We start from the raw sequence: 19,711 nt of genomic DNA, 5'->3' as shown, positions 1-19,711 counted from the left end.
AGAAAATATAGGCCTGGCTTTTGGTTGAGACTTAATAGCCGACTATGCCATTTCACGCTTTATAGTTCGGGTTTCTCGCACGCGGAAACGAGGATGAAGTTAGGTTACTGCATCAAATCGTCGAAAGCTTCTGGGGCATCGGATTCATGACTCACAAACTGATCGACCGGAAGACAATACTAATGTGCAACTTGCGAGGAAGGTAAGTTACAGGTCTGGTTGGTGTCTACTACTGAGGTTCCAAATAGGAATAGAGACCATACCAGCAAGCTGCAGAACGGCAGACCTCAGTACTGATACACAATACTTCCGGCTATGGCCCAGCCGGCAAAACTTTTGACGCCGTATCTCATATCTTGGCCCATTCTACTTGTGATCTCGTCTCTCACTTACATCCTATCCGGCCAATATCACACTTTCGTAAGGTCACTCATATGTACGGATCCGCGTCGAGAATTTGGGATGATGACGTTCGACTTACGTGACGAGCCGCAAAGTCTCTACGGCGCCCCCGCGGAATTTCAACTACTCGCCGTCTATCCACCACCCCTTGCTGAATGCTGAACGACCCCCCCCACCCCCGAGAAAGCTCTTGCTCCTTCGTGCCGCAAAATCTACCCACTCCAATCAACTTCCAAAGGAAGACGGTAGTCCCAAGACGATAGTCCCAAGTGTACCTCGAGGAAATTGGTTGTAGTAAGGTGTGTCGTCGAACTCTCTGGTGAGCGTCATTCAGTAGCCTACCCAATCCTTGCCTGTCATGGTCTCAAGCTCGTCTTCCTCGTCAAGCATCCTCTCTAGCTTGTCTTGAACATTGAACATGTACTCAAGCTAGTCGTTCTCGTTTGCCATCCTCCAAAGATCTTGCCCCGACTTTCTCACTCCCTTTTCGACCTTATATTCATCATTTAGCATCCCCTCAAGCCTGTCTTTCAAGTTCCACACCCCCTCTCGAGCTCGTCCTCACTAGTGCTGTACCTGCAACGCCGGTTGGTGTTGCTGAAAGTGTCCCGGCGCCAAGTCAGGTCCTTCACCGCCCACATTCGAGAAATAGGCATCAAGATGCTATATTCCACTTTTGGCAGCGAGGACCTGTGATTCTGTTCACAAACATGATCACACAATTCGATGTCCAGCCCAAGCCCATTGCGCACCGCGTCAAGCTTCTACGAACGCAGATCCGAGAAGAGAGCGGCAATGGCTTTATCGCCCTGTTCTTAGTCTCCTGAAGTGACCAGTAGATTAGTAAGTTCACCGTAATCATTGGGATCCAGATGAATGTAAAAATGTATATGCTTGACCAGTTGCTTCTGTCCCGGTGAAATGTTGGCTAGTTGCCGTCATAGATATTATTTGTTCAACTTCAGCTCGCGGAAATACCTGTTCCCAAAGAATGCCATCCATTGGCGGCTGACCCATGAGTATGTGAGGAGGCCGCGATTGGGTGGGCGGTTGGTCGAAGGCGGCTTGCTCTACCGGCTCTTCGAGAATGCGGTTTTGAATGTCTGTGGGAATTTTCTGCCTTATTGCCGGGAACATGGTCTCGTTTGGTCTACATGATGCTTCCGAGCTTGAATTGCGGACTGTGTAAGAATGGGCGGGAATTTACATAGTGGCGTTTGGTGCGGAGCGTACTTTTTGCCTTGAATTGCAGACTGTACGTATATGAAAAAGTGAGGGTGATACATACGCGTGGTAACCTAACTTAGGTGAGAAGACAGACAGGCAGGTGGTCGGTAGGAACGAAGACCTGCGTGACATCTAAGTTGCAGGCTACAAAAGTGCCACAGTACGTTCATAACCTTTATGTCAAGCTCTGCCCAGCGGAGACGATCTAGGCCCAGCAGATTACGGCAGGCTTCAGCTCAGCACCTCAGAACTAGATATCCCATACCGTCTTAGTAGACAGTTATGGACCGTATGAGTAAGCTCTCATGAGATCTCGCACATAGTCTCACAGCCTTAAATACTAGCAACAATATCTGAAATAGCCGTTTCTTCACGACACGCCCTTGTCCGTCCGTTAATATATGCCTCCCCATTAGTTTCGTCGTGAATTAGGAATATCTCTGGTGAGGACATGCTCAGTCAGATATCGAGCCCGGTCATATTACCTTCACATTACCAATGCTACTGCCTTTTTCGCTCTTCTCTACTAATATACTCTCTGCCATCCTAGTGTGCTACATCATGCACCAGACTTTTCAGGATTGCGAAATCTAACTGGACATCATCACGGAGAAAGGGCACATTATTCATGATGCCACTCTTACAATACTCAACTCATGATCCTGCCCATAGATGCCAACAACTCTTCTCCAGTCAATGGGAATCAGCTGCCAAGGCCCTTTCGGCCGACCCGGCTGACAACAAGCCACGTCCTCATGGAACTCACACCAGAACGTACGATGAATAGGGTCAACATAGAGCTCAGCCGTCTCCAAGTCCGGGTCCGCAAGCAGCCGCAACAGCGCCCTGAAGGGCTCCGAGCGCGTGAACGCGTCGTCCCGCCTCGTCATCGCCGCCCTCCTCTGCTGGACGCCGGCGCCGCCGGGGTAGTGATTCAGAGTGACGTTGTCAGTGCTCGTCCCGTACAGCACGAGCTTGAGGTGGCGCAGCGAGCCGTTGAGGATCATGTCGGCCACGGCGGGCGAGATGTGGGTCTGGAAGACGGTGCCCAGGCGGCCGGGAGAGAGCTCCAGGTGCCGGACGCGGCGGCGGGCGCGGGGGTTGTTGAGCAGCCAGGGCGTTGCGGGGTTGCAGACGGCGCGCTCGACGGCGGCGCGGGGCTTGTTGTTGAGGTTCAGGACGAAACGGTTCTGCTCGTAGAAGACGGCGGAGCCGGGGCCGTAGAGGAGCGGGTGGGAGAGCAGGAGGCTGTGCGGGAAGGGGATCTCCGAGTCGGCGGTCGGGCCGACCTGGATCGGGTTCGGGATCAGGCAGAGGTATGAGATGATTTGGTCCCGGATCTCGAGGGGGAGATCGAAGAACTTGTCAAATGTGTTGTTGTTGCCGCCAGCCATTGGAGGAGTCATTGTGTGTCCTGGAATGAGGCGTGACTAAGGTGGGGTGTGATGCCACTGTTGGAGGTGACGCTGTCATGAAGAGGTTGTTGTGAGATGTGTGTGAGCTATCGGAGGGTTGTCCGGAGGAGAGAGAAGGAATCGGAGCCCGGGTGACGGCTACATTGAAGACCGTGGGGGAGGAGGAGGGGTTACCTAATTCGTAACGCTAAGCCCGATTGTGGCGAGTCTATTCCGCACCTCCTCGAGGCCCCGGTCAGTTTTATTTCAACTTCATTCTTAATTGTCCAGGCACCATGGTTTTTGGAAAACAGACTGAAAGCAGTTCAATGTATTTGGAAAGAGCTCTTGAAGAGATTCAATTCGGTGTTTCTAGCAAAAAATGTGATTATTCTTCAGTTGAGTCTCTCAGAGGGTTTAGGAGAGACCCGGGGTTGTTCATGAAATTCGTTCACCGTTACCAATTCATTTTCTTGGAACTCGAGATTAGAAGAGGCTTTCCCCGTGATTGACAACTACAAATGGTTTTAATGATCTCGTGTACTCCACACTTATAAGTGTTACGGAAACAACACTAGATAAAAATGGTCCTGAGAGTCGCTAAAGAAGCCGAAACTGAAGACGCAATAGCTTAGATCTGCCAATCCAAACAGGATGAGTTCAAATTTTAACTTAGCTTCTAGTGAGCACTGAAACTAAACACCCTTGTTTGAAATGAACGTAGAAGCTAAGAAGGCCCCGAAACACCCTCTCCGTTCTGCCCGCCTCGCCGCTTCACGATGCCTTCACTCGCCCACGCCAGCGGCCCTCCACAGCCTGCAGGAACGCAGAATCTGTCATCAAATAATATGGTTTCGTGGTGTAGTTGGTTATCACGTCAGTCTAACACACTGAAGGTCTCCGGTTCAAGTCCGGGCGAAATCAATTTCTTTTGCTTTTTGTCCTTGGATGGAATGCCGCGGACGGCATCGTGTAAGTCGATTTTCCAGGGGATTCGTGCTGACTGGCAGACAATCTTTTGGAAGTTGCAGACAACCTGGAAGCTTTTGCAGATGATGGAGGCCATAGAGGTGGCTTCCATGTGGACAGCGGAGCTTGCACCATATTTTGGAGAGCAGACAAGCACAATGGCCAAACACTGGGCCATTGGGGTTATTTAGACTGCATTGCAAACAGACTTGGGTGGGCTGTTGTCTTTACAAGACTGCAACTATCTTTAAGTTTAACTGCATTCGCCCCAGGGGATCTCGTGATAGCACCTTCGTGCCTAATCTTCATGCGTAATTCCAATGAAGCTTTTCATCCACGTCTCTCTTCTCTGTTGTTGCTGCTCTCATTACCTGACTCAGCGCTGTTGCTCTCCTTGCTGTCTCTGTCCTCGTCTCTGTCCTCGTCTCTGTCGTCGTCTGTGTCGTCGGTTTATGCAGTGTCCGTTGTCAATCTACTTGAAGCTCGTCACTCATACTCGAGAGTCTTGTCTTGTCAGCTCTTCCCGTCCGTCATTTGCAACAGATTACATTCGGAAGTAGCAAATCACAGCCAGAATTCACAGAAGACAGCACAGTGGCACTTTGCAAATGTTTGGAACAATCGTAACGTAGACGTAATTTCATTTCATGTCGCCCTGATCCTTTCTACAGTGTCTATGAAAGCCGTAGAAGACGGCACCCGGAAAGCATTCCCTCTCTCCCGAGAGTCATGCCACGTGTCGTGAGGTTTGTGTGAGAGATGGTGGAGGTATAAGAGGGAGGAAGGAAGGCGGCTGGAAGAAAGAGGAACTTTTAAGTGCCTTTTGATATCACCTGACCCAAATTATTCGCATCCTGGCCGCATTCTGTTCGGCCACCCAAACGCAAGAAAGTTGAACCAGATACACCGCGAGAAAAGCGGCCTCGTCAAGCCGCAAGCTACCATCCGCGCCAAGCACTTGAGGCCTTTTTTTGTTTTGTTTTAGGGAAACCCTTTAGCGGGAGGACATAGCCTTGGTCACGAGGCGCTTGAGGGCGAGCTCGTTCTTCTTGAGGTCCTCGGCGGAGGAGTCGGTGATCTCAAGAGCGGCCATGGCCTCGGAGACCTGCTGCTCGATCTTGTCCTTCTGGCCGCGCTTGAGCTTGAGGGACAGGGTGGGGTCGGAGATGATCTCCTCAACACGGCCAATGTAGGACTCAAGCTGCTGCTTGGCCTCGAAGCGCTTGCTGAAGGCCTCGTCGTTGGTCTTGAACTTCTCGGCGTCTGTAGTCGTTCGTTAGCTTTGTTTCACGTCATTCAGAGGCTTCTGTGTGAACATACCGCTGATCATGTTCTCGATCTCGTGGGAAGAGAGCTTGCCAACGGAGTTGGAGATGGTGATGTTGGCGCTGCGGCCGGAGGTCTTCTCAGTGGCGGTGACCTTGAGGATACCGTTGACGTCGACCTCGAAGACGACCTCAAGGACGGCCTCACCAGCCCTCATGGGAGGGATAGGAGCAAGGGTGAATTCACCCAGGGAGGTGTTGTCCTCGCAGTTGACACGCTCACCCTGGTAAACGGGGAACTGAACGGTCTGCTGGTTGTCGGCAACAGTGGTGAAGGTGCGCTTTTCAAAAGTTAGCGAAATCGAGGCAAGAAACGCGATGGAAAAGAGGTTCAACCTTTTTTATGGTAGGCACGGTATTTCCGCGAGGAACGACGGGAGCGAAGATGTTACCCTCCATGGCGACACCAAGGGACAGGGGAACAACGTCGAGCAGGAGAAGGTCGGCGGTCTCGGCGGAGGTGGCCTTTCCGGAGAGGATACCGGCCTGGACGGCGGCACCGTAGGCGACGGCCTCGTCGGGGTTGATGCTCTTCTCGAGCTTCTTGCCGTCGAAGAACTCGGACAGAAGCTTCTGGATGCGGGGGATACGGGTGGAACCACCAACGAGGACGATCTCGTCAACAGCGGACTTCTCAATGGAGGCATCCTTGAGAACCTGGGCAACAGGCTCAATGGTGCCGTTGAAGGCCTTGGCGTTCAGCTCCTCGAAACGAGCACGGGTAATCTGGGTGGTGAAGTCCTCGCCATCGAAGAGAGAGTCGATCTCGATGGTGGTCTGGGCACCGGAAGAAAGGGTACGCTTGGCACGCTCGCAGGCAGTACGGAGACGACGGAGGGCACGCGGGTCGCCAGAGAGGTCCTTCTTGGTCTTGCGCTGGAAGTCCTTCTTGCAGTGCTCCAGGAGGTTGGTGTCGAAGTCCTGGCCACCCAAGTGGGTGTCACCGGCGGTAGCCTTGACGGTGAAGACACCGCCCTGGATGTTCAGGAGGGAGACATCGAAAGTACCACCACCCAAGTCGTAGATGAGGACGTTGCGCTCCTTGCCGGACTTGCCAGCACCAAGACCGTAGGCAATGGCGGCGGCGGTGGGCTCGTTGATGATACGGAGGACGTTCAGGCCAGCGATGGCACCGGCGTCCTTGGTAGCCTGACGCTGGTTGTCGTTGAAGTAGGCAGGGACGGTAATGACGGCCTTCTCAACCTTCTTGCCGATCTTGGTCTCGGCGATCTCCTTCATCTGTGGTGGGGGTCAGCATGCTGTGTCGCACAAAAAGTTGTCTGGTACTCCTCGGGGCAACTTCGGAGTCGTTGGCGGAGCAGACGTACCTTGAGGAGAACCATGGAGGAGATCTCCTGGGGGGAGAAGGTCTTGGTCTCGCCAAGGTACTCGACGGAGACCTTGGGGCTGCCGTTGTCGTCAACGACCTTGAAGGGCCAGGACTCCATGTCCTTCTTGACGGTGGGGTCATCGAAGCGGCGACCGATGAGACGCCTGCGATGGACGGCTAGTCAGCACACTGTTTTGGTGGTTGAAATTTTTTCGTCGCCCTCTGGTCCTGCTTTACCCCTCCTTGGGCGGGGAAAATTTCCCGCTTCGCAGAGGTAGAAGGCAGAGCCGAAGGCTGGCGAGAGAACGGCGCAGGCTACTCACTTGACATCGAAGACGGTGTTGATGGGGTTCATAGCAGCCTGGTTCTTGGCGGCCTCACCGATCAGACGCTCCTTGTCGGTGAAGGAGACGAAAGAAGGGGTGGTGAAAGAACCCTGCTCGTTGGCAATGATCTCGACATTGGTACCCTCGTATGTCGCAACGCAGGAGTAGGTAGTTCCTTTAGGAAAGAGACGACGTTAGTTCCTCTGATCGTGTATGTGTTGAGGGCAACGTTTGATGCGGACTGGTGATGATATTTCGTAGTGGTGCTGGTGGTTTGTGGTGGCGACGGTGGTGATGGCCTCTCAAGAAGAGGGGAACACCAGCACCGAGAAACCGAAATCATCAAGAGGGGTTTGCGCGCAACTTACCCAAGTCGATGCCAATGGCACCATCGTAGACCTCGTCCGCCATTTTGAAGAAATTTGGATATTGCACAAGACAAAGACGACCTGTGTGAGGGGTGGAGGAGGGAAGGTTGGAGGTTTGCGCGGAGGAGGAAGATATGTGAAAGAGGGCGGGCGGGCGACGTGGGGTCTCTTTCAAAAGAATTTCTCTCTCCCACTCAACACAACCGAACAGAGATTTTGTCAAGGCCGGGCAAAAAATAAATTTCGACTTTTTTTTTTCTGGGCCGGAGCCCCACCAACCCCCCCTCTAGCGTGAGACCGGGCCTAGCGCTGCCACAAAAATTCGAGGACGGCGAAGCAATTTTTTTGCCCTTTTTTCCCGCTTTTGGTGGGCGTTATCTTATCGGACCCCTGCCATCCTCGATTTTTATTTCTTTTGTTCTTCGCTTCTCGCCTGTCTGCTTGCCGCGGGCTTGTCATCGACTTGACTTCAATGGCAATATCAGACGCACATTACGGATACGTACGTACACAACCCGATCAATTCGGTGGCTGGGAATTGCCATTGTCTGAATCTCCCATGCAACACTCAAGTAATGAACTGCTAAAGGGATACATTGCTCGGTCAGGACGACTCCATCATTGCCGCGCTCCGAACACCTTGATTTTCCTTCCGAAGCCTCTAACACGAACCTACGAGTCGTCCTCTTTGCCGCCGCCCAACACCCGGCCCCGACTCTGCTTTTCTCACCGCCTGACTCGGCTTGCGCAAAGCAACCCAGATGCCTGGCAGTGGACTCCCGTCCTTCTGTGGCAACACCACAGGAGAGCCCTTCCTCCCAGCGGCAAACCAGTCTCAACTCCCTTTTTTGTCCGACCTTTGCAACCTGAAGCCCGTCATGCGCATGTCGGACACCCCGAGAGTCGGACTTCAACCCCTCTCTTCGTACCTTACCTGCTTGATCCTGCTGTGGTATCCGTCTGCACGTGGGATCTCAGGAGGATAACATGGGACTGCTGTTCCCCCTCACAGACCGTTTAAAGGGTCCTTCCAGACTTGTCAATGCCATTCAAACGATTGGCTCGGCTGTCTTGCTTGCCCTCCTTCTTCGGACGAACGTTCAGCGTGTTCACCCCTCACGACATTTCCGTTGTCGTTGGCTGAAAGTGGGCTTCTAGAAGCAGATGCGCATTGATAGGCTAATCTGACCGCGGGAATCTCAAATCTGTGCGGGCTAGCAAGGCCCTTGGTTGCTTGCAGCTTGACGAGGGGGGAAATGCCAATGGTGGAGTTGAGAAACGCTTGGACAAAAGTTGCCGATAGTTGTCTAGGGAACTCTGAGACCCTGAAGCCCTTATCCCCCACCAAATGCCCACAACCACGCTCCTCACTCGACATGATAATTGCCTTGCCGCTTGCCCTCGTCAACTCACCATCCTGGATTCTGAATTCAACAGCGCCGATGGTTTAGTGGTAAAATTCTCCGTTGCCATCAAGCAGCGTCGGGGAGCCGGGGGTTCGATTCCCCCTCGGCGCATTCTTTTTGCTTCAGACTTGATTTTGGGTCTTGACTCTCATTTTGCCAGTTGAGACGTCTGCTTCAGAGGCGTACAGTACAGTACATCCTCTTGAGAATGTCTCATAAGTAATTTATAACTTGAGTGGCTGTAAATAGCTTTTTGCAGTTAGATGTCCTAACTGTCTGAGTTACGCTCAATTAGACTTCTCATTCATTGCTGCTTCTTTTGCCAGCAACATCAGCAACACTGACGACAACGATGTAGAGTACTTAAATTGCATCTTGTAACTCGATTATGATCAATAGCTTCGAAATAACAGAGAGGATATATCTAACATAAACAGAGATCCCACCATTTATCTAACCGCATACACCAAAACGCCAACAGTCCCAACGACGAAGACACCCAGAGCCAACATTGCTATGATGGAAACGCCCAGAACTGCGCCGGCGAAGTCCGAACATCTGAATCACTGTTTTTCTCTTTAGGCGGAAAAGTCTTGGTGGTGGTCTCGCCAGTTTCTCTCAAGAATTGCAAAATACACACCACCACAAAACAATAACAGAGAATTTCCGCAACGAACATCATATACCGAAAGGCGTGTCTCCTGCTGCCGCGCAAGAAGGCACCAGGGCTGAACAGTCGTCTCGGTCTCAAGCTCAGCGAGTGTTCCGCCAACGAGCTCCTGAAGAGCAGTTGATCGTCAGATTCGCCTTGGAGCCCGTGGTAATAGACTACTCGGTGGTCTGCCAGGGTATTCACCGTGTGACCGACCGCCGCCCCAATGTCCGGGGCGACCGTGATATCGAGCTTCTCCAAACGGGGTACCACGGAGATCATGACCCTCGCGACCCTGTTGGGCGGCAGACCCGGGGGTGCTGATCCTGCCGAGACGGAAATCCTACTGCTGAGCGCTTCATCATACTCTCTCTCGACGATTTTGCGCCGCGACTGGTACAGCTTCTCGCAGAGTTCGATCTGATCTGGGAGGTAACGGTCGCCGGGCGAGAGCCATGTGAACTTGAGCATAGAGGGCGAACGTCGGGCTTGTACTGCGAACCAGGCGGCGTATGCTACGCAGCTGTGTATGCTCTGGTAGACGTCCTTGACGTCGATAAGTTCTTCGCCGGACGGCCATGTCTTTCTGGTCCAGTTCAGCACGGGAAGGACGAGGATCAACACCTTCAGCGCCAGCTTGTCCACCTCGGACCAGAAACACGGCGGGATTCCGTAGGTGTGGCCGAGCATCATCTGCACAGTCGTTGATCGCATCTTCGTTCGTCTGAAGCCTGTCCACAACGTTATGTCAGCTTCTTTTGAGTACTCGAGCTGGAGAGCGAAACTTACCGTCGTCCTTCATGAACTGCTTGTCTTGATGATGGAGCATCTCCTTCTGCTTCTGGTCCGCCCCGAAGAGAAGCTGAGAGAAGACCTGGTCGGTGAAGATTCTCATGAGAACGGCTCGCATGACGCAAGAGCGCTTTGCTCTGCATTTCATCAGGTCGTCCCACGGGTTTTGGTCGTACGGGTCTGGACGGGCGATTTCGCTGACGATGCTCTCCAAATGGATGTTGTTCTCGCCCGCCGACGGCCATACTGAGCCCTGTATGGGAGATCCTCCAGGTTTGAAAACGTGCTCGACGAAGTTCTTGATATAGGATGTGAGTGAGGCGTAATGATGCAGGAAGAAGTTGTCGTGAAGCAGATGTTCGGCGATATCCCATGAGAGATCGATGCGTTCGGGTTTGAAGTCGCCAATATCTTGTCGTTTGAGATCCTTTCTTGGATGTTTGCTGGTATGTGAGGCTGACATAGCTTTAGCAGGGTTGATATGATTTGGTTGTTGATGGAGTCTAGAGAGAGCAAAGTAAAGGTCCCTGTTGCTGATGACTTGTTAAATGAGAACCGATGATGTTGCTTCTTCACATCTACAGCATCAACTCGGGCAACCGCAAGAACTTATGAATGCCTGGCCACTTCGACTGAGAAACGACTGTATGCATTATTTCTACTTGTTCGTACACTATTCTTTGATGTTGAGAACATAAATCCATTTTCTGATGATCTTCTCTTGATGGACTCAAAGATGATATGAACGAATCTTTGTGCCATCCTCGATGGCATACTCGCCACGTTGACTTATCTCGACTTCGAGAGCTGAAAGGAGGGAGGGGATTGTCTAAGTGAAAGAAGATGATGGTCAGAATATTCGAAAGACTTCCGAGAAGATTGACATCAACAAAGACCGCTGGGTCCTCATCCGCCCTGCATTCCCCAATCTGCTATTGCCAACGAAAACAGGATGTCATTCTTATTGAATGAGATAGATATTCCCTTTATGTGAGTGCTAGAGTCAAAGACTGCCCGGGCGTAGCGCAGTTCGGGCTCGGCATCCGGTGACATGAGAAGCGTGGACGAGCAGTATGGGGCAGCGGCTGAAACAGGAAGGGTACTCCCGTCGAAACAAGCCCCAAGGCCGTCGCCCCAGACTGACTTCGGCTCTTCTTACCCTGCAAAGCAAGAGAAGGATTTAATCGAATGATGTTCCGTGACGTTGTCTTCAGCAGGTATTGGAAACGCGGTTGACTCGAGGTTGAGATATCCTGCATCCATCACTCAGGTCTTAGTGGCAACTAACTTTTGCCCGGTGGGAGGCTATTGGCGCGAGAGAAAAAGCTTCTGGAAAATTCTTTGGAGTCCGAAGCCAAAAATACAGACGTTGGGCATCGAAGTCGAAAAGGACGATCTCGAAACAAGGATGCGTCCTTGAACGTAGGAAGGGGCAGGAGAAGGGGTCAGGAGTGACTCGGCTGCGGCAAAGTCGCCTTTGAACAGTTGACAGGGGGGAGCAAGATCGGATTGTACGGCGAATTCTTTTTGCTCAGTTCCTCCGTGCAACCCGAGTAAGTTCTATTGAATTTGGGTTTGGTGGTGTTGGTGGACAATAGGTAGCAATACGGATACTGAAGTAACGCAGGGCTGCAGGGCAAGGGCAGGTTGGAGACAATCAGACCGCCAGACAAAGAAAGGACGCAACGCAACGTATTGGATGGCATCGAAGCTTGAATTTCACCACACGACACTGCAAGGTTGTCAGTCGGCTGGCGCGGTCATTGGAGCAAAATACCTCCACTGGATTGCTTAAACTTCCGCGAACCTGGTCTTGACCGGGACCAGACCTTTTCTCTCCGGGAATTGGAGGTTGGAGGTCCAAGGTCACCACTTTTGTCATGTATCCGTACTTTAGGGTCAGGTAGGTGAGGTACGGAGTAGGTAAACGGAAAGGCTGGCAGTTTCCTTCAGTGAGGTTCAGCCCGGTAACCCCACTTTTATTCCCTCGTTCGGTTGGCCCGCCCGCTTGGGCATTTTTTTGCGACTGCAAAGGAAAGGCACGCCGCACCGTGACTGCATTTCCACAGCTGAGCGCAATCCTTCGCAAAACCCATCATCGCAACTTCCAATTCCACGAGAACGTCACCACTCCCGTCGTTCCCGCCGTCTCTATAATTCACCTCAACTCCTCCGAACCTGCCGCTTTTTGCTGACTTGCCTGGCGCAACGTCGGAATCCTTACGCTCGCATCGATTTTGGGAAGCAACCACCCCCGCGGTAACTTCCTATCAGCAGTGAAGCGAGCAAACCGTCGTCACCTCCAGCCCTTCGAGCGGAACCTTCCCACTTCCCTCCCACCCCTCCGCCTCCGTCTGCGAACATCAACCTTTTCACACCTGGTTGCTCGTCCCCGAGTCGGCATCTCCTCGTCGTCATCTTTTCGGAGTCTGCCTCATCAGCGCCTCTGATAACCTATCCGTCGTCGACCGATAATCAGACCTAAACACCACAACAAACCATCACGATGGCCGCCCAAGTGCAAACACCCACGAACCCCGACCAGCAGGTCGACCTGTCCACCATCCCCATCTCCCCTGAGGGTGGTGAGAAGAGCGAAAACAAGGAGACTGCTGATGGCAAGGACGTCACCGTCTTCCACGACAAGGAGAACTTCAACGTTAAGCACCCTCTTCAGAACAAGTGGACGCTCTGGTTCACCAAGCCTCCCAGTGGCAAGGTTCGTTCTTCCTCAAACCCGAACACCACACCATCGTCCGCATCATGCTGACCAAACCAGGGTGACAACTGGAACGACCTGCTGAAGGAAGTTATTACCTTCGATTCCGTGGAGGAGTTCTGGGGTGTCTATGTACGTGCTTTCCCCTCCCTGTGACCCCGCCATCTCACTAATCACTTTGAAAACAGAACAACATTGCTCCCGTCTCCGAGCTGGCCCTCAAGTCTGACTACCACCTTTTCAAGGCTGGTGTTCGCCCTGAGTGGGAGGATGCCCAGAACAAGCACGGTGGCAAGTGGTCGTACCAGTTCAAGGAGAAGCGCGCCGTCCCCATCGACGAGCTCTGGCTGCACGTCATGTTGGCCGCCATTGGCGAGACCCTCGAGAGCGAGGATGATGGTGAAGTCATGGGCGTCGTCGTCAACGTGCGCAAGGCCTTCTTCCGTATCGGTGTCTGGACTCGCACCATTGGCAAGAGCATCCCCGGACGTGGTGATGGAGACGTTGCCGGCGGCAAGGGCCGTTCTCAGGATAAGGGCCGTGAGATTCTGCTTAACATCGGTCGCCGGTTCAAGGAGATCCTGAACCTGCCCCAAAACGAGATTGTCGAGTTCTCCGGCCACACGGACAGTGCACACAGCGGAAGCAGCCGTGCGAAGGCTAAGCACACCGTCTAACCGGACACGAACTTGGACTACACGACACACGACTTTACCATGCATTTTATCAGACAGAATACTGCTTCCCTCTCGCGAGATAAGCCGAGTACGTCTGCATGATATCACTCCTCATATTTCTCAGCCAACCTTTTTTTTTGCCTGACGCTGGTGGGGATTCCGAGCACCAGGCATTGCTATGCATCAATGATAACGCATTTTGAGGGGCGGAAAAGGTTTTCTTATGATAGTCTTAGGAGCTCCCCGATGATGGCGTTGCTGAGAAAAAAACAGATGGCTTCACTTCTAGACGGCCATGATCAATAGTACATAGGCGGACGCGAAAAGCCGGAATAGATACCTAGGTTTTAGGCCAATTTGCTTCTTTTGTGCCTGCGGCAGCACTCTGCGACGGTGAGGTTCTCCAATATTTTGTCTATCTTGATTCTATGCACATCCCCCTACTCAAACAAATGTGTGCCTGTCTACGGATATATATACGCACATGAGATATTGTTACATTTCATCACCGCTGAACTGGTCCTCGAACACCGCCTGGACCAGCTGCTTCTTGTTGATCTTGCCCATGGCGTTGCGGGGGATGTGGTCGACGACTTTGAGCACCTGAGGGATCTTGTAATTAACAAGCCGATCTCGGAGGGCCCTCCGCATTTGCATGGGCGTCCAGTGCGGCACCACGTCCTTGTTGAGGATGATGACGGCGCCGACCTTGCTGCCCCACTTGCCCGAGGGCACGGCGACGACGGCCGCCTCGGCGACCTCGGGGAGCGACAGGAGCTCGCGCTCGACCTCGAGCGCGCTGACCTTCTCGCCGCCCGTCTTGATGATGTCGGCGCTCTTGCGGCCCTGGATGAAGTACATGTCGCCCTTGGCCCACGACGCCTGCGCGGCGTTGAGCCCGGCGCCGTCGACGCGGCGACGCACCGCGACGTCGCCCGTCTTGAACCACTTGCCGCGGCCGTCCTCGCCCTCGACGAACTCCTTGGCCGTGGCCTCCGGGTTGCGCCAGTACTCCCTGAAGACGGTGGGGCCGCGGAGCTGGATCTCGCCGGAGCGCTCGCGGCCGGTCTCGGGGTCGACGTCGTGGCCCTCGGGGATGACGGCGCCCGTGTCGGTGTCGACGAGGCGGGCCTCGACGCCGGGGAGGGGCCAGCCGACGCTGCCGTCGACGCGGTCGGTGAAGTCGAGGCCGCAGGAGAGAGCCATGCCGACCTCGGTCATGCCGTAGCGCTCGAGGAGGACGTTGCCCTTGGACAGGGTCTTCCAGGCCTCCTTGATCGGGGTGGGCAGGGCGGCGGAGCCGGAGATGGCGAGGCGCATGTGTCTGGGGGAGACGGCCTCGCGGGTGGGTTCTTCGGGGTCGAGGGGCAGGGACTTGTGGGTTGCGAGGAGGCGGGAGTAGACGGTGGGCACGACGGTGAAGAAGGTGATCTTTTCCTTGGGGGTTTGGTGGTGGTGCCCGTTGACGCCGTTGGTGCCGTTGGTGCCGTCTGTGCCGTTTGTGGTTATGAAGGGCGCGGCGAGGCGTTTCCAGACGGCATCGGCGTTGAAGGGGAACATGAACTCGATCGTGGAGCCGGCGAGGAGCGGGGTGAGGACGGCGTTGACGGTGCCGTGGATGTGGTGTAGGGGGAGGACGTGGAGGAGGTGGTCCGCAGGGGAGTAGTTCCATGCCTCGATCAGGGACTCGGATTGCGCCGTCAGGACGGACTGAGGGAGCAGGACGCCTTTCTGCGAGAGACGGTGTTTGTTAGCTTCATGGTTTGCGAAGGGTCTCAAGACGAAGAATTTCCCATACCGGTCTGTTGGTGGTGCCCGATGTGTAGAGCATCATGCCCGCGCTGCCGGGGTCGGCGTTGTCGAGCTCGACCTGCTCATGCGCGGCGCCGCCGAGGTGCTTTTGCAGCTCGAGCTGGGCGGGCTTGGAGACGAGGTCGGTCGCGAGGACCTCCTTCGCCTTGGCGGCGAACTTGGCCGAGGAGACGAGCAGGGAGGCCTCGCTCTGGTTGAGGATGTACTGGAGCTCTGCGGCGGGGAAGGCCGGGGAGAGGGGGACGGCGATGGATCGGGCTGCGAAGGCGGCGAGGAGGGTTACTGTTTAGGCGGAGGAGGCGCAAATTAGTATCATAGGCGCTGGCGCATGTTTTGTTGGGGTAGTTTGCGCGATTCGTCTGGCTTACCTACATAGTCGTAGCTGTTCTCTACCAGGAAGGCGATGCGCTCGCCGTTGAGGTCGGGCTTGCCGGCCGAGTCGAGCAGGCTGTTCCGGGCGCGGCGCACGTCGCCAAGGAGCTCGCCGTACTTGAAGCGGCGGCCGGAGAGGGAGTGGATCACGGCGGTAGACTCGGGGTCGTGCCGGGAGATGGCCTCGAAGAGGGGCAGCCTCGGGAGGGAGGAGGTTGTGGAAGCCATTCTGAAGGGTTGTTGCGATGCGAAGAATCGGGGTGAGGAGGCGAGGCGGCGGTTTGAGAAGGCGGACGGCGGTGCTCCGGAGGTGAGGACGGCGGCGGCGGCGACGACTGACAGAGATGTTGGTGATGCTCGGGAGCAGCAACAGCAGCAGCCGGGCCGTCGTGCTACATTCCGCAAACCGGAGGCCAACATGGGGTGTGGGGGAGGGGGAGGGGAGGGGGAGATATGATTGATATGCGTGCGGTTTCGTTATCAATGGCGTTATGGTATGATTGAAGGACCGGGACACGGAGTGGATATTTGGGGAGGGGACGGACCCCGTCGGTGGTTGCTCTCGGGAGTCGGATTAGGTAGGTAGCGTTGGGTGCGGTGGTGGTGGTGTTGGTAGGTGGTGCTAGGGGATTTTTTTGTTGGTGTGAGCGGCGCTGTCAGGTCCCGGATCGGACTTCCATCTCCGGCAGGATCAGTGCCGAAGACCGGACGGAAAAGTGTGGCTTGAGCGGATGTCTGCCCGTGGTGCAGCGCAGCAGCACCAGCAGTAATCGGAGGACAGTGAGAAATGGAGGTGTGCGTGCGCCGCGGGTACGGTGCTGGGCGTCCGGTCTTGGTGTTGGGTTGTTGATCAGATAATCACCCACTATCCCGTCCAACCTCCTGGGACACTGGAGCCCGGTGGTGGATGATGCTCGTCGATGTTCCAGTTCATCTCGAAAATGCGAAGATGTGAAGTTTGGTGTTGAAACGCCCATAAGGAACGGGAGTGGAGACCGGCCGAAGCGGCCGACCATTTCCATCATGCCTCTATCCGTCCCTCCATCACATAGCGTCAACAGGGTCTTCTGTACCTGACCACAAGAGGAAGCAGAAGAATCTCGGCCGTGGATCTCGATGCTGTGTGTCCTCTCCTCTGCCTACCGCTTCTCCTGCGCGCTGCCGGTTCTGCTTCCCCCTCCTCCCCTCCCTGCGGCCGTTGCAGCTTGCTTCCGCTGCAAAGGCACCAAAACGCAACGCAACGCAACCACACGTCACCACCTCACTTCCTCTATGTTTTGTTCCGCCTCCTCGTCTTGCTGCTTTCATGCAAGGTCCTGGAAGCCCGACCGGGTTTCCCTTCCTCCCCGCCCGCGTGCATTGGCGACATTGTGAATCACAACGCCCGAAGGAAAAAAAGTCTGGGACGGACGGAGGCGGGCTGGGCTGGAACCGTTGCTGCGTTGGACGGGAGGTTCTGGGATATCTGGACGGTCTTCTGATCAGGTGCCAACGGTGCCTTGCGCCAAAGCGGAGCAAACTCTGTGCTGCTGCTGCTGCTCTCTATCTGCTTCGAAGAACGATGGTGGATTGGATACGCGGTGACGGTGACGGTGACCGGGGTGGACGGTGACGGGGGTTGGGGGCGGGAAATACGCGGTGAGCGTTTTCTCTGACTCTTTTCTTTTCTCCAGCGTGTGTAAAGGTAAGGTAGGTACTGTACGAAGTACGCATACGCCATATTGGCGGTAAGGCACGGTCAAGATAGTCACCGCGTGCTGCCCTCTCCCCCCTGGTCTCTTCCTCGTCACAGCATTCTTCCAATTGTCTTCTAGCCTTCTTCCAGCCCCGATCCACCCTTCTGCGCTAGCCGTTGTGACTCCTTCCTCCGTCGGCTGCGATGGGTGTGATGGGACGAGCATGGGGAAAGAAGCAAAGAAGAAGGGCGGTGGACATAACAGCAAGCAAGATGCGAAGCTAACCACCTCACTTCACACTTCACACACGAGGTTTCCCAGGGGCTGGCACCACGCACCTGGGTGAACCAAAACCTACCCTTACCCAACCCGTGGGCCCGGCCAGCGAAACGGACCCGTGGACCTCAAATCACCACCTCACCCTCACGCTCACGCCCCCCGGACCAGACGGCCCAGCGGTGCAGCCCAGCGTGCTCTCGCTGTGGAGTCCGCCGGTTACCAACCGGAAGGACAGAGGCAGGCTTCCCGGGCCGCTGATTGGCCGCCGAGAAACATCCCGCCTGCCGCTCCTTTTCACCGACACACCGAAACTTTTTACACCCCCGTCCCGTCCGGGGTGCCGTCCGGGGTGGTTTGAGGAGGGGGAGAATTCTTTCTTTCCTTCTCTCCCCCTGGACCATCTCTCTCTCTGCTGCCACAACAACCTTGCAACCGCTGACCGCACCTGAGAGCCTTACCGCACATTCGGTCTACACAGCATCCAGAGAAGCACCACCAAAAAAAAAAGTGCCACACCGCGTCCGAACCGTATCCGTACCTAAACCGAAAAAAGTCATTGGACTGGCAAATCCCTATCCAATACGCACACGCAACTTTGCTTATTCCCTGTCGGTCTTGTTTTGGCTTTGCCTGGCTTGCTTGCTCGCTCCTTGGCTCCTCCTCGATCTTGACTATCCGTGTAGAGAGAGTCCACTGCTGGCCCCAAGGTACGCATTCAGGCACACCTTGCTCGCTCACTCACCTCCTTTTCGCGATACTTCAAGTATCTTCCTCTTCTCTCCCTCTTTTCTCCCCTCTCCTTCCCCTTTCTCTTCTTCTATTCCCCATGAACACTTTCCGCCCCTTCGTCGGCAGGATTGGGAGTAGTTTCACCGGAGGAATATCACCGACGTTTACAACACAAATACCGACTCCAATGTTGCGCAGATACGCCCTCGGTTTCTCGGCTTCCGCCAGACCGCCCAACATGTCCTCCAACACCTCCGTCGAGGAGACCATCCGGTCCAAGGTGAGACATTCTCTCTTCCTCTGCTGCCCGTCGCTGTGTACGGCGCCGGCGTTGGCAAGACATGAACTCGAACTGACTCGTCCCGTGCAAAAGATCACCGCCGCCCTCTCCCCCTCCACCCTCGAGATCTACAACGACTCCCACCTCCACAGCCACCACAAGGCCATGCAGGGCAGCAGCTCCAAGGAAACACACTTCAGGTACGTGGTCTTCCGGGTCTTATAAAAACATGGGCCGCAAAACTTTGAAGCGCTCCAACACTAACACCAAACCCCCCAACAGACTCGTCATCGTCTCCGAGGCCTTCGGCACCAAGATGCAATCCGCCCGCCACCGCATGATCTACGCCCTCCTCCGCGAGGAGATGGCCCGCGAGGGCGGTATTCACGCCCTGCAGCTCAAGACCCTGACGCCCGAGGAGGAGGAGAAGCAGAGGGAAGCGAAGGCGGCCAAGGCCGCGGCCAAGAAGGCCGCTCAGGACGCCCGCTCCTCGTCCGACGACTCGGCTTGAAACGAACAAAAAAACGATACCCCCTAAAGTAACGACCTACACAACAAAGAAACGCGATGCCATACGATACGAGATTATTTTTGATTTACGACGAACCGAAACTGTCAAGGGAGGGAGTGAAGGACATGATGGGACCAAAAACAGAAGAAGAAACAACCGGGTCAACCAACGGGTGTCAAAAACTATTACGGAGTCATGCTTGCTTGCTTGCTTGCGACGAAACAGAACCATTGATTTTACGAATCGGATTTTACGACGAACGCCCCAGTATGTTACCGGATATCATCTACCTCGGGGCGCATGTTTTTCTACAAAAAGATATGGAAGGGGTTGCATTACCTAGATAACCTTCCAAAGACTCTCCAGAGAGCCGGTCGCTCGCGCGCGAAAAAAAGAAGCACCACATCAGAACAGACTTGGTTTGCCTGAGCAATGTCACAGGTTGAGAAATTCTTCAAAGTACCA

The 19,711-nt window shown here is 54.6% G+C and overlaps 6 protein-coding genes across 6 annotated transcripts; 2 read left to right on the top strand and 4 right to left on the bottom strand.

The window, feature by feature from the left end:
* Positions 1-732: 732 nt before the first annotated feature.
* CkaCkLH20_06719 (uncharacterized protein) lies at positions 733-3,023 on the bottom strand (the record flags this gene model as incomplete). Its single annotated transcript, XM_038889436.1, has 2 exons — positions 733-797; positions 2,408-3,023. 2 exons carry the CDS (start codon positions 3,021-3,023, stop codon positions 733-735), a joined length of 681 nt encoding a protein of 226 aa, XP_038745248.1.
* Positions 3,024-4,986: 1,963 nt separating this feature from the next.
* Positions 4,987-7,384, bottom strand: CkaCkLH20_06718 (uncharacterized protein; the record flags this gene model as incomplete). The annotated part of the gene is made up of 6 exons (XM_038889435.1): positions 4,987-5,255; positions 5,313-5,598; positions 5,654-6,556; positions 6,646-6,811; positions 6,971-7,148; positions 7,342-7,384. The coding sequence occupies 6 exons, from the start codon at positions 7,382-7,384 to the stop codon at positions 4,987-4,989; spliced, it is 1,845 nt and encodes a 614-aa protein (XP_038745247.1).
* A 1,877-nt stretch (positions 7,385-9,261) lies between these two features.
* CkaCkLH20_06717 (uncharacterized protein) lies at positions 9,262-10,654 on the bottom strand (the record flags this gene model as incomplete). The annotated part of the gene is made up of 2 exons (XM_038889434.1): positions 9,262-10,130; positions 10,189-10,654. The coding sequence occupies 2 exons, from the start codon at positions 10,652-10,654 to the stop codon at positions 9,262-9,264; spliced, it is 1,335 nt and encodes a 444-aa protein (XP_038745246.1).
* A 2,043-nt stretch (positions 10,655-12,697) lies between these two features.
* On the top strand, positions 12,698-13,587 carry CkaCkLH20_06716 (eukaryotic initiation factor 4E; the record flags this gene model as incomplete). Its single annotated transcript, XM_038889433.1, has 3 exons — positions 12,698-12,910; positions 12,971-13,042; positions 13,099-13,587. The coding sequence occupies 3 exons, from the start codon at positions 12,698-12,700 to the stop codon at positions 13,585-13,587; spliced, it is 774 nt and encodes a 257-aa protein (XP_038745245.1).
* A 495-nt stretch (positions 13,588-14,082) lies between these two features.
* On the bottom strand, positions 14,083-15,999 carry CkaCkLH20_06715 (AMP-binding enzyme; the record flags this gene model as incomplete). Its single annotated transcript, XM_038889432.1, has 3 exons — positions 14,083-15,318; positions 15,386-15,681; positions 15,768-15,999. The coding sequence occupies 3 exons, from the start codon at positions 15,997-15,999 to the stop codon at positions 14,083-14,085; spliced, it is 1,764 nt and encodes a 587-aa protein (XP_038745244.1).
* Positions 16,000-18,642: 2,643 nt separating this feature from the next.
* Positions 18,643-19,246, top strand: CkaCkLH20_06714 (BolA domain-containing protein; the record flags this gene model as incomplete). The annotated part of the gene is made up of 3 exons (XM_038889431.1): positions 18,643-18,735; positions 18,829-18,935; positions 19,018-19,246. The coding sequence occupies 3 exons, from the start codon at positions 18,643-18,645 to the stop codon at positions 19,244-19,246; spliced, it is 429 nt and encodes a 142-aa protein (XP_038745243.1).
* Positions 19,247-19,711: the final 465 nt, after the last annotated feature.

This window comes from Colletotrichum karsti (genome assembly GCF_011947395.1).
Source record: "Colletotrichum karsti strain CkLH20 chromosome Unknown Scaffold20, whole genome shotgun sequence".
Lineage (NCBI taxonomy): Eukaryota > Fungi > Ascomycota > Sordariomycetes > Glomerellales > Glomerellaceae > Colletotrichum > Colletotrichum karsti.
Note: the sequence above shows the minus strand (reverse complement) of the source record. Positions and strands in the feature narration are given on the sequence as shown.